This window comes from Thamnophis sirtalis, unplaced genomic scaffold (assembly GCF_051295495.1).
Source record: "Thamnophis sirtalis isolate CommonGarterSnake01/CBP01778 unplaced genomic scaffold, rThaSir2_p1.2 scaffold_2, whole genome shotgun sequence".
Classification (NCBI taxonomy): Eukaryota; Metazoa; Chordata; class Lepidosauria; order Squamata; family Natricidae; genus Thamnophis; species Thamnophis sirtalis.
In genome coordinates, this window is record NW_028261382.1 from 152,026,071 (window position 1) to 152,040,343 (window position 14,273).

General features: G+C 35.0%; 1 protein-coding gene across 1 annotated transcript in view; it reads right to left on the reverse strand.

The window, feature by feature from the left end:
* The window catches only part of LPIN2 (lipin 2), a 42,345-nt gene that overhangs the window by 27,778 nt on the left and 294 nt on the right, over positions 1-14,273 (reverse strand). The window contains exons 2-6 of the mRNA XM_014060980.2: positions 8,039-8,236; positions 5,908-6,003; positions 3,933-4,234; positions 2,996-3,103; positions 1,685-1,811 (exon numbers count right to left, since the gene is read on the reverse strand). Of these exons, the coding sequence (XP_013916455.2) occupies positions 1,685-1,811; positions 2,996-3,103; positions 3,933-4,234; positions 5,908-6,003; positions 8,039-8,227 (822 nt within the window). The 5' untranslated portion in view covers positions 8,228-8,236. The remainder of the gene's footprint in view (positions 1-1,684; positions 1,812-2,995; positions 3,104-3,932; positions 4,235-5,907; positions 6,004-8,038; positions 8,237-14,273) is intronic.

Consider the following 14,273-nt stretch of genomic DNA (forward strand, 5'->3'; position numbering starts at 1 on the left):
AATGATGATCTATCATAAATTAAATTATAGAAAATATACTTTGTTTGTCCCAGTTTGGATATGATTTTTATTCCCACACTCCTTCAATGTATTTTTCAGTAAAGTTTTCTCCCTCTTCATGATTCTGAAATAGGTCCTATAGAAATAGATGTATTGGCTCAATCAGAAAAAAACTCATATTAAGAATCAAATCACTGATAAAAGTATAGCTGTTTTTCCCATACTGTCAATTTAGTCAGTGGAAAACTTAATACACAAGTTCCTTGTCATTTAACTCAGCCTCATGAATCTTACAAGCCATTATTTCTTTCATCTATAATCTATATTCATATTTTAAAAAGATTGTTCCTAATCAAGCTTAAAGATTGTTTTAATCAATATTAATTAAAATATTAATTTTATTTCAATATTAATTTAATAATGAATTAAAATATTTAATATTGGTTACATAAGTCAGTTTGAATTTTAAAAACCCTTTCTATAATTTGAATTAGAAAAGGCCAAATGCAAGAAAAGTTCAACAATTATGGGTCTATGCAGTTAGCCCAAACTTAAATGGTTAAATTTATCCTTACTAATCCCATATAAATATTTTAATGTTTACATGAATGTTTTATTGTTTTTATATAATATCTATATATCATCAATTTACATGAGAAAAAAATCAATTTCACAAAACAAAAAATGATTTAGTCATTAATATTCACATCAAAAATATGAAGTAAAATATTGAATCTTGGTCCTTTACTGATTTATAAACTATTCTGTACCTTAAAATTCACTATTTCTATATGATGCTCAAATATGTTTATTGTTTATACCACATGCAACAAATTTTCATGATCCCAAATTTCTTTCTATTTTCACAAAACTTTAATTATGAAAACATAGTGAGAGAAAATGTGTGGCCCAAGACCATCTTGTTACACTATAGTTGGTTACCTTTTATCCTATCCTTCCTGTAAGAAGGCCATGGTACATTATCAACAAGTAAGTAATAAAACAGAGAAGCAGCTGCATGCAATATATTTTAAGTAAGATGTAAAATACAGATAAATAATGTAGAATTATCTAGGTGGCTCACACTTGTGTACTGTAGCATTCTAATTCAAGATAAACTCAAGCCTTTCCTAATGCTTGCTGCATAGGCTTTAATGTTGACAGTACTTCAATAACTTTTAAACCACTGTTTAGAGCTTCACTAAGCAAAATAATTCCTGCAAGCATAAATAAAATTCTCAAATTTGAAACCTGCATATATTATGTCTGTACAAAAGTGGGAGCTAAACAAATCAGCCCAACTTTTAGCACTATTTTACTTGCTGAGCTTATGCCAATTTATTTTAAACATTTGCAAAGTTTACTTACAAACATAGATCAGTGATATCAAATGTCAAGGTTCAAATCAACGAGAGTCATTACAATAGCCAGTAGAATTTCCCAAATTGCTCACAAAGGCAAAAGTTGGGGAGGGGGTGGTTTTGTTGCATTGACCTTAACTAATATTTTTTAGATGCTTCCTTTAAATGTTTTGACTATTGTATAAAATGACCTATACTGAACCACAAGAGGCAGCTCCTTTCATTTATTTCTTTAGAAAATGATTCATAACATACTGATAAACACATGCCTACTGTATTATCAAAAGTTTTCTGAAAACAGAATGATTTGCAAAGAGGTTTACCTTGGTAGATGCAGGAAAGCCTCCCCAGGTCCATTCTATGTGAGATTCTCCTCTAATAAGTAAGTTCTCTGTAGGCTTAACTTCCAGTTCTGAATCACTTTTAGGGCAAGTGGGCTGGCTAAAAGGACTGTTAAAACAAAGGAAAGTCATTTCTTGTACAAGGTTACACAAAGAATGTTCTCTAATTAACATTCAGTGGTAAAGCAGAAAGCCAAGCTGGTGTTCAGACTGATCTAGAAATTAAAATAAAACCATAGCAGTGTGAACATTTATCTTCTCCAATTTTTGTTATGTTTTCCTGCTTTTCAGATTAAATGCTATAAAAGTATGCTACAATTCCAAAACAGGTTTACCTACAATCTCTTGCCAATATCGTTGTGTAACAGATTTAAATAGAAACAAAGCAGTATATTCAAAAGAAATTTAGCAAAATCTGCAGAAGCCAAAATTCTCTCAAACCAAGCGCTACTGTACTATTAATTCAATTAAGGGAAATCAATGTTAAATGAAATGTTAAAAACCAGTATGCATCTTTTTATCAGCACAACTAATATGTCTGGCCAGATAAGCCTCATTTCAGTTTACAGGTAGTTACTTCCGATGCATGTAGAACTCTCTTTTCATACATAAAACAGATTCAAAAGCTATGAAAAAACCCCCACTGATTTGATTGCTGTGACTGAAGATTACACATAATTTACACTGAAATATAATTTATTTTGGGAAAAAGAGATGAGATTGCCTAAATTCCTTTATTCTTCTGATCACTTTCTCTTTCAGTCTCAACACTAATATTTTTTTGCTTTTACTACTGTAAAAGCAAATACTTGGAATATACTTGGAAAAGGCAGTAAAAAGAGATCAATGGGTCTTGAGATGTGCCCTACACTACCAATTTTGAATATAATCATATTCAAAAATAATGATCTTGACATCACAACACATGCTCTGTCCTTTCATATTTGCATTGCAATATAACACATACGGAGCAGAATTTGCATCACAATGTTACCATATATGTTTTCTCCTATTTCTCCACATCCCCAGACACCTATGCTGCTTTCTGAGTTAACAAGAAAGGGGAAGTTGAATTGAAAGAGAATTTAAGGATATATGAAAAGTGCCCACCCACATTTTTTAAAAAACAATCCTACGCTTAAAAGAGCTGCTCTGTCAGAGAAGTTTGTTTCAAAATGCATGATCCCTAACAATACCAAAAAGTAGAGGCAGCCCACAGTTGCTAACCTAATGATTTTCCTTCTGCAGACTTTATGTGAAAAATACTGATAATGATACATGAAGATGACTTACTTCTCTGAAACAGACCAGTCTCCATCTGATAAAGGGTAATCATCCTTTGAAGGGTAAATCAACATATCTTTATATTCTTCAACCTTTGGTGGAGAATCCGCAGGGCTTCTGTAACATAGAATTGATATATTAAATGAACTTTAATTTAATATTAAATGACAGCATTGAAGTAACAAAGAATTCACATGGGAAAAAGGGTAAGCTGGTAGGCACTTTCATCCCAATATCAGCAATTCAGTTAACAATTCTATGTTTTAGCTACATTTTTTAATAGATCAAAGTTTGAAAGATCAGTAATTATCTTTGTTCCTTGATACACTTTTAAGTCTATACAGCAAAGATCTCTATAGAATGATGCATATTTGGGGCTTTATAATACTTGTGTTTAACCATGTGTTTTGTTAGTAGATCTTGAAAAATAGCCTATATATACACCTACTTTTAAGTATGTATTAATATACCCTAACATTTCTTCAGAAAAGATCTACCTTAATTGTTGTAAATATAACGATCTTTATAGAAATTTTTGATTTCAATTGCAATTCTTACAAAGTTCCACAAATGGTTACTTAATATTAACTAGATATTTAAAATTGTATCCCTATGGGAAGATTACTTTTTCATTTTTCTAATTTGCTAGTAAAAATCATAAATTTTTACTTGTTATAGCACTTACAAGATCTGTTTTTGTAGCAAACATACCTATTGTATCTAATCTTGCTCATTACTTATTCCATTAGCTACTTTTAAAGTTATTATTACATAACTTTGAATATGAATTTTGAAAGATAAATTAAACTTATTTTTCTAATGAGTTGAATTAATAAAATAAAAACTATACTTTTAATTTAGGACTTTATATAATATAAATGAAATATTCTTACTGAACTTTTTACAATGTGACAGTCTAACCAAACAGAACTTTAAAAAATATTACCTCAAAGGCTGAATACACCTGTCATCATCTGAACTTATTTCCATTTCAAAGATTTCCTCAGCTCCAAGAGAAGAGAATTGTTCTTCTTTTTTCACATCTTGTTTACATTTTCTTTTTCTTCGTTTTTTTTTCTTCACTGACCCAGTGGGGAAAAAAGGCTCTGTTTCTACAATTTGTGGAATTTCTGAGCTTAAATCTATTGTTTCATTTTCACCTGACTCCATCAAATTGTCATCATTTCCTTTGAAGAACTGATCGTCTGTTGGTATCGGTGATGTTGCCAAATAGGCTGGAACTTTTTCCTAAAAATCATTTAGGTGATCATGAATTTTACATGTTACATATATTTTATGAAATTATTACATTATTTAACCCAGAAATTAACACTAATGACAATAGAAACAGAAATAGAAGAATACATTATGATGTCCAGAAAAAAAAGTATGTTTGAGCTGTGATATTCATTTAAAATTATTATTCACATATATAAATAGATGGAAAAGTTAACTTTTCATGCCCACATTCAAATGAAGATGTTTGTATTGACATTCACTAAGATTTGGACACCAACTGCCTTTTTTCTCACCATGAAAGGCATACTTGCCTAATAGACCTACGGGACATGTTTTTCTAACCACTGTTTAGTTTTATATACAAATCCTCAATAATTGGTAATTATTATGGTCTGGTAAAACAAGCCAGTTTTATAACATTTGGACTGAAATAGGTTTGTTAAAAACAAAGGATAAAAATTAGAATATGGAATTCACAATAAAAAATTAATGAAAACAGAAGAAATATTTTCAAAATTCTTACCTCAATTCCACAACAGGAAAATGGTTGATAATGCATATACCACATCTATATACACTGTCACATTTCATACTCTATCACCCTTATTTACTTAAGACAATTACAAAGTCAGCAATTTTGCATCCCCACAACTATAATTAGCTTTGATGATCCAAAGAGATCCTTTTTGTTTTATTTGGAAGTGCATTTTTTTTAAAAAATGCACTTTAAAATTTTTTTTGTCAGTCCAAAATTATTTGTAAATTGTAATTTGTAATTATAAGTAAATCAGAAATACTTGAAAAAAGCTGTAGTGTTTAATAGATAAATGCTGATAAAAAGATTTGAAAAAGTGGAAAGACTGAAATAATTGTAAACAAGTTTATAAATCTCTTAATGAGGGTCATATGGAAGTTAAGGAGCTCAGAACTGAGGGCTGGTGGTTTTACTAAGATTGTCACCTGTGTAGAGTGAGATGATATTTTTCATCTGCAATCCAATTAATGTTGAGAAACAGATACTGAGACAGATTTATCCCTATGTGATAAAAACAAGGACTCCTTAGCTTCGATGGTCTCATTTTTGGCAAAAAGCTAAAGCATTCCAAAATAAGACATACTAGTTTTTCTTTTTTTGTAAATCTCCAGTGAGATGACACCATTGAAAAGCAGATGTACTTAACCAGGGTTCAAAATTTATGTAAGCTAGTAAAAAACCTCCATAGGATGGAACTTCAATGCAGACCTAATTGGGAATGTTTACTAGCTTTGAAGGGATATATCTACTATTATCTCATAAGGTTCCCTAAATAGCAAAAGCGACATAATGTCTTTCTTCATTATATTGTTTACTTGTATTCATGAATATTTTAAGTTGCTGTCTCATGTTAATATTTTAATTACTGTTTTGAGTTACATTCTTTAGTATTCCTGAATAGTCTTTGATTGGTATTTCCTGTTATGTGTGAAAGAGAGGGAATGTATAGGAGAACAAAAGTATCCAGGAACAAAAATAAATAAGAGAAAGGGAAAATAAAATAAAAGTTGTGAGAGATGGAATTAAAAGGAAAGAAAATGATAAAATATAAAAACTATTTGCAAAAAAACTATTTTTTCTAAATAAAAAGCAAACATCTGCCCAAATATTAAAATTGGAATAAAGTTACATTTGTTAGATGACTTACAAATTTTTCTTCTGTTTCCTGTACAAAGAAGGCCTCTCCATTATCACCCAGTTTCATGTGAAGATCAACTGCTTCTCCATTGATTTCAATATCAATCTGTAAAAAAAATACAACAGAACACTTGCTGCAATAAAAATATAGCTGAAAATGTATGTTTATATTTAATCAATATATTATTCTTTTAACCCAAACCATTGAAACAAAAGAATTACCAATATACTATGTTTGTTTGTTTGTTTGTTTGGTAATTTTATAGAACTGCTCAATTCACTCTGTGTGGTGCACAAAGTTAAAACACAAATAATACAACAAAAATAACCAAAACTAACCACAATAGTGATTTTAAAATATTAAAATAAAAAAAAACTATTTGTAAATGAACACAAAGAAAAGGAGCATTAAAAGCCCCCTCTTGGAAGAAGGGAAGAAGTTGCAATAAGGCAGGCCAAATGAAAGAATAAAGAAAATATTTTGTATTTGGCGACTAGTTAATTAATGTTTTTATCTTAATGGCAAAATGTGATGTCATATACTCTAGGAACCACACTAAGATCTGATTTTTGCAAGTTGTTCATAAATAACCTGTGATGCATGCATAAAGATCAAACAAATAAATAAAAGTTGTCAAGGATTCCTAACAATTTAACAGATCTATTTTTGCTCTTAAAATGATTCCTCTTAAATCAGTGTCCATTTAATTAAGAAAACAGTGATTCCAACACAATATATAAATTCTAATATTGGGAAAATGCTAAAAATTGTACATGCATTGTTTCTACTTTCCACATGATTCTACAAATTTCTATATTTCTTTATAATTGCTATCGCTCACATGAATCTCTGACTTTCTTTCTTAAGGATTTTTTTTTTTTTAGGATTTTATTGAGGATTTATATGCCGCCCTTTTCCCTGAGGGGACTCAGGGCGGCTTACAACAATGAGGGGAAGGGAGTGCAAGACAAGACTTAAAAAGAAAAAGAATCGTGAATAAAAGAAAATTATCCATAAAAACACAACATTCACTCAACATTCGGGCGGGGTGAGAGTAATCCTATCCCCAGGCCTGACGGGATAGCCAGATCTTGAGGGCTTAAGAAAGTGTTTCAGTTCCTAAATCACTTTATTCTATTCTTGATTCTTTCTAGAGTTTTTTGATGAAATGAAAGAATCAGAACTGTATACATCTCAGAATGGTGGCTTTGTTATATATTTATATTAGTATGTTATTGCAGCAATGGCAAACCTTTTTTGGCTCGCGTGCCATAAGTGAGTGGAGTGCAAGGAGGGTCGTGTGCAGGCTTGCCGCACCCAAAATGCAATGCGCGATTCTCCCGGTGTGCATGCGCGCACTAAAAACGTGACACCCCCCTATTTTGGCATGCTTTTTTCACCCTCCCCAGGCTCTATAGGCTTTATAAGAGCCTGGGGAGGGCAAAAACAGCCCCCCCCACCCCCACAGAAGGCCTCTGGAGGCTTCTGGAACCTTCAGGAGGCTTCCCTGAAGCCTCGGGAGCAGTCAAAACGACCCTCTGAGGAAACCGGAAGTCCATTCCTGAACTTCCGGTTTGCCCATAGGGCCGGGTTTTTTTGCACTCCGGAGGCTTCAGGGAAGCTCCTGAAGCCTCTGGAGGGCCTCTGGTGGGCGGGGGAGGCTCTTTTCGCCTTCCCCAGGCTCCTATAAAACCTCTGGAACCTGGGGAGGGCGAAAAATGGCTTTTAAAAAGGGTTAACTGAGCTGGCCAGCGTGCGTGCCATATGTTCGCCATCACTGTGCTATTGCATTCCCCACTTGTACCTATGCTTACTTGCATTTAATATCATATCTCATTATTTATTCTTATGATGAAATTGTTAATAGTTATGATTGTGGAATGCACCGTTATACAGCTGATGTTTATGCCCTTTATTGTTATGCTTTCTATGGCCAGACTTTTAAAGACCTCTATATAGCCATACTGGGTAACTGAACAGAACTTTGCTATTTTATAACAAGGCCTATCCTACTTTACAAGTATTTATTGAATCTGGAAAAATGATGTGGCCCAATAACAGCATAATTTACATTGTACATACAACTGGCAAAAAAGAAAGGTATTTTGTTTTCCTAGTCTCTAACATTCATGGTACTCACCACTTTCTCTTTTGAACGTAAGACACCGAGTTTTCCAAATCGGACATGGAATGGTGAACATAGGTATGTACCATCTTGCTGCCGAACTACAATTACATCAATACATCCTGAAAGTGTAGCTTGATTAATCCCTTTATACAACTCCTTCATAGTACCCAGAAGTCCAGCAAGCTGTCCAACATAATTCATATTTTAAAGCTAAAAAGAAATGTTATTTGAAAATATTAGTCCAAATACAAAGAACTTTAAATTAAAAAAGCACAGAGACAATCATGTTATCATAAATTTTAATTTATAATCCATCTGATAATTGTGGTCTGGGATTATATGTGTAAGATACTGAAGTAAAAGGTTAATCATAACTTCAGAATAAAAGAGGTAATTTGTATTGTCAAAAATGTCAAAAGTACACTTTCAATTATTTAAGAACTTTGAAAAATCTTATGAGACTAAAGTTCAAGCCCATTTATTATAATGAATTGCAAAATAATCTTAGTAATACATGTATGGGGTCTAAACCAGGGTGTCAAGCTCGCATTGTCATGGTGTTGTCATGTGACATATCAGGACTTTTTCCTCTTTGCTAAATTGGGCATGGGAGTGGCCAGTGAATGACGCATCCAGCCCGCGGGTCGCGAGTTTGACAGCCCTGGTCTAAACAAATCAAAGGTTATAGTTACACAAAACATATGTTATATGTATCTTACTTAAATGGAAACTCAGAATTAACACTCAGTTTATAAACTTAAGAAACTACAGATGATCATTGTATTCTGCTCGTGCACTGGTTACATTTTCCCTTAGTATTCACAGGTGTATAATCACTATGTACATCTTTTTAGGCAAGGATCAACCAAAGGACTTAATATTAAATATTCATTTGGTCGTTCATGGAATTGACTGACTGGCTTTTCATCTGAGCCTGACTCTGACTCTGTGGCTAAGAAAGTGAGTGGCCCAAAGCCAGTCAGTTGGCTTTCTTGTTTACAGTGGGATTAGAACTCACAATCTCCTGGTTTCTAGCCTGGTGCCTTAATCACTAGACCAAACTGGTTCTATTTTAAGTTATATCAAATCTAACATGTAGCCTCCAGTACAGACCCAGCACAACCCTGATTTAATGAAACCTTTTCTAAGTCCTCAACTCCACTCATGCTGTCATTCTTGTGGTCTACTAAGAACAGTGGTTCACAACCTGTGGTCCATGGACCCCTGCGGGGCCCCAATGTCATCACAGAGGGTCTATGAGGGCTTAAGGAAATGTTATGATTTAAATCTTGAGTTAAGTCTTGGTGGTTCACAAAAGGTATTTAAAGAGGACCCATAGTGAAGAAAAGGTTGAGAACCACTGGCTTAGAGGAAAGTGCTCTCTTACTTCTCTTCTCTCTTCTCTTCTCCATCACCATCCTCTCTTATTTTCAGTCACCTCCAACCATTTACTGGCTGTTCTTTCCAATTTGGATGATTTTGCAGCCACCATGCCGTCCTAAATGCAAACCCCACCACTCAAATACCCCCCCTCTTCAAACTCCACTCCCACCAAACACAGAATCTAGACTCTCAGCATCCCACCCCCACATCCCAGACTCTGCTCTCACCAAGATTTTCTTAAAGTTTTATTTCAGTGATAGTTAAAAACAAATGGTAGTCTCAGCATGGCCAAAATTTCCCCTCCTTTTAGTTAATATTTAAAAGCATACAATATTGAAATACATGATAAATTGTTCTATGTTTTCACAACATATCTATTATTCAAGATATTGTTTAAAAAAGCATATCTTTACTATATTATGTAGATCTAATAAATGATTCTGTTGCCACTAGTTATGCTATATTATAAAGGAGAAAAATGTGTGAAAGGTAGGACAACAAAAACAAAGTAAAACATCCCCCGTTCCTTATAACCTACTCAGGGATTTACAAAGCTTGAACTCTATCAGCTCAGCCATAAAACAAGGTCAAGGAATGTACATAAAGCCGGAAGGAAGATACTGGGAACAAACATAAACTCAGGAAAGCAAGGTTATTATAAGATAAACTCACAAAAATATTTCCTAAAGAGATCTATGTCCATGAACTGCCTATCTATTCTCTCAAAAATACCATTGTCTTGGTAGTACTGCCCCTATTATATCACAGTATTACCTTATTTTTTTTTAATCTAACTAAGCACATGATGTGTTGCTATATCCAATCCAATAAATTGCAGCTATCTACAACGATCTACAACTAAATTGGACCATAGGTATTGGTAGCTGCTCTACTTTTTCTCCCAAATAATCTCAATTTCCTGAAGTGGTTTGCCATTGCCACCTTCCTATGGCTGAAAAAAGTGATTGGCCCAAGGTCACACAACTGGATTTGTACATAAAGTGAAACTGAAACTCATAATCTCCTGACTTCTAACCTGATGTGTTAACCACTATACTAAACTGACTTTCATTAGCAATAGCAACAGCACTTACATACTGCTTTACAGTGCTTTACAGCCCTTTCTAAGCAATTTACGAGTCAGCATATTGCCCCCAACAATCTGGTTCCTCATTTTACTGATCTTGGAAGGATGGAAGGCTGAGTCAACCTTGATCTAGTGACTGATACCAAAAATAATTAAAGCAATACGAATAATAACAGTTGCCAACCATTTCATTTATCACAAAAACTAGATTAACAAAACAGTAAAAACCAAAAAACAGAAATGAAAAGGGAAAGAAATAAAAGAGAATAAAAAACTACTTTTCTTACAGTTTTAAAATAATAATAATATAGTTGTTTTTTTATCCATAAATTAGTCTAGGCCATATGGAATAAGGTAGTACTTGGATTATGACAGTAACTGGGACCTGAAGTTCTATTGCTAAGCAATATGGTTGTAAAGCACATCACATGTCTGCATTGCTTAGTGACAGAAATCTCAGCAGTCCCTTTGCTATTATTAAACAAATCCCACCAGGTATTACCTAAGGATCCACTCTGATGCAAGACATTCTTGGCTTGGTCTCTTCCAAGGCCCAAACCTTGATAAAGAGAATGTATTTTCTTGAAATTGGCCCACTAACCAATCTGTCCTCCATATCTGCCATTTTGGCCATCCTGCACAGCAGCACTCATTGACAGCATTAGAAGCCCTGGGATTGAAGCAGAGGTCTAGAGACATTAGAAGTCTTAGGCAGCTACTGGTACCCCAAGTTTCTTTTTCATCCCCTGAGCCACTGGTCCATTGAGGAATACTACCTCAAGACTGTCCTGTCCTGCAACCAGCTACCTCAGTGCAAAGCCCCAACTATCCTCAATTGTCCTGCACTCCACTGTCCCTGCCATCCCACATGACCTTCACTGTCTTCTTCCCACTGCTGGTGAGCAGCACCAGTCCTGGCTCTATATGAAGCAGCTGCTGGCCATTTCAGGCTTTCTTCCCAAGACCGTGTAAACCATTCTTCAAATCAAGTGTGCCCTTTTCATGATGCTTTGGAAGAATTCTTGGACCTTCTGAAAACTCACAAGAATGCCATGCCCACCATTCTCCAAATCACACGAATCCTCCCAAAGCATCGCAACGATGCACACAATTTTGAAAACCTGCACAGCTTGGGGAGTAGGTCTGGCATGGCCAGCAGCTGCCTCATACAGGCAAAGGTCATTTGGGCACAGCAAGATCAATGGAGGTGGCTGGTGCTATGTACTGGATTGTGGAGGCACTGAAGCTAAAGTACAGACCAAAGGGTGGCAGCAGCTGACTGAGACTGCTGAAGGCATATATATCATTTGTTTAGTGCTGCTATATCGTTCAGTCAGTCAGACAGTGAACAAATGGTTAGTAAGCAAGCATTACCTGTAATAGGATTCTTACTGTATTTCTAGCACTAAAGGCAGTACAAAATATTTGAGCCTTACTGGAAAGGAAAAGATTTTATATCTCATGCCAAATGAATATAGCAGTAGACTTATATACCGCTTCATAGGGCTTTCAGCCCTCTCTAAGCGGTTTACAGAGAGTCAGCATATTGCCCCCAACAATCTGGGTCCTCATTTTACCCACCTCGGAAGGATGGAAGGCTGAGTCAACCCTGAGCCGGTGAGATTTGAACCGCTGAACTGCTGATCTAGCAGTAGCCTGAAGTGCTGCATTTAACCACTGCGCCACCTTGGCTCTTATATAAATATAATAAATATAAGAATATAAATAATTCTTATTTTAAAATAGCAGGAAAAGCTTTGATTTTTTTTAAATCATACACTGAAAAGGCATCACTATTAATCAGTTAATGGGCACAAATATAGTATTTATAAAATGTTTGAAATTTATGAAAGGAATATAATTTATCAAAAACAGCTGACTGACAGTGTAGTAAATCATATGTTACATTCCTTTTTTGACAATAGAGCAGCCTTTCTCAACTGGGGTTTCATGAGTGATCATCACTGATGAGGATTTCATGAGTGGTCACAATTCACAAGATTGTGATGGAAAAACATTGTGTTTTAATTTTGCTCAATGCTAGCAACAGCAATGGTGGAAATTTTTACATGCCAGTTTATGAATCACATTAACAGTGTGAACTGTAGTTATTTTTTTTATGCAGGAGTACCCTGAGACCTGTTTCAGAGATTCCTCCAGGGTAACAAGGTTGAGAAAGTCTAGTCTTTTTTTAAAAAAATGACCCTGTAATCCCCTTGCATCAGGATGGAATCAAGGTGACTGAATGGAGTTTACTGGCCGGATGCCCTTCCCGACGCTTACGCTGAGTTTGCAGCAGATACTTTTTCTTTGCGCCCAGAGAGAGAATTATCTGCTCCTCTAGAGTTGAATTCACAGCCTCCTGAGGCAAGAGCTCCACCTCTAGGTCACCGTGCTGCTCCCTGACAAAGTCTGGTATAACCCTCTGAAATTCATTTTTTAAAATCTGTACTGGAACAGGTTTTACTTAACAGTCTATTAGTGAAGTCTGAAAAAAATACTGAGAAACATTTACATTTTTGGTAATTGGAATGAAGCTTGAAAATGTTTCCAAAGGTATGGCCCAGCAATAGCATACATTTGCTGAATGATGGTCCTATTAGAAGGTAAAACATTATGATCTATTTCAAATATTAGTCTACCACTTTCAGACTTTATATTAATCCGATGCAAACTACTTAAATGTTCTAGAAATATCTTACAAAAACTGGTCCAATCTCAATAAATTCCTTAGCAGGTTGGTCTTATAAAACTTTCTAGTTAGATATTTGCCCATTTCTACATTTCCAAATTTACCTGAGAATTTTAATTCCAACTATCACAATGAAATATAACTGTTCTCAAGCACAAGCTCTATTGTCATTGTTTTAATGAAAGACTGAGCTATCAAGAAGCTAGGTTGGCAAAGCCAGAGTGACAATAAGGAAAGCAAAAGTAATAAACCCTCAAAATGTAACCATTGTACTGAGGGACTTCAATAATCCTGTTTGAAACCAAGATTACACCAAAGGTTGCTACAAATAAAAAAAGCCATAGTTCCTTTTAACTTTAATAACAATTTTAACAATAACAAGATAGCCATTGTTCTGGTGACAATAAGGAACTAATTATGGCAACTGCATTGTATACAGTACTGCTATAAAACAGGTGAGACGTCTCCATGTGCCCAAAGCATCTTTCTGTTTGTTTTAAAACTGCAGTTCAACTATTTTAAACCTTTTAGTTCTATCAACTGTTCCTCTACCTCCTCTTTCTCCATTATGGTTGTTGTTGTTGTTGTTACGGATATTATAGTTATTATGGTTATGATGATGATGCTCTCAGAATCAGGCACTTAGTAAGTACCAGTTTTCCCAGTTGGCTTATGGAGAGAGGAGAATCAATAAGGGAGAATCAATAAAGGAGAATATTTGTAGCTTAGGGTTGACAAGAGGGTCCTCGGTGCTCTCGAGCTCGCTTGTTTTCTTGCAGACGTTTCATTACCCAAACTAGGTAACATCATCCGTGCTGATGAGGGAAGAATCCCCCTCCCTATAGGAAAAAAATCTCACCCAAGTCTTTCTCCTTCTGCTCGGGCTTTGAAAAATCAACGCTTGGCCTGGGGGTGGCGAGTGGCGGAGGTGGCTCGGGAGACTTGCCGGGATGACTTCTCCCGGGCAAGAAGACACGCAAAGGATCGAAGCAACACAAACACATCTAAATTAAGGCTTCACGGTCGCCTGGGTGAGCAATCCAAGCTCACAGAAATGCCGGCACAAGAAAGGGACCAAGAGGCAG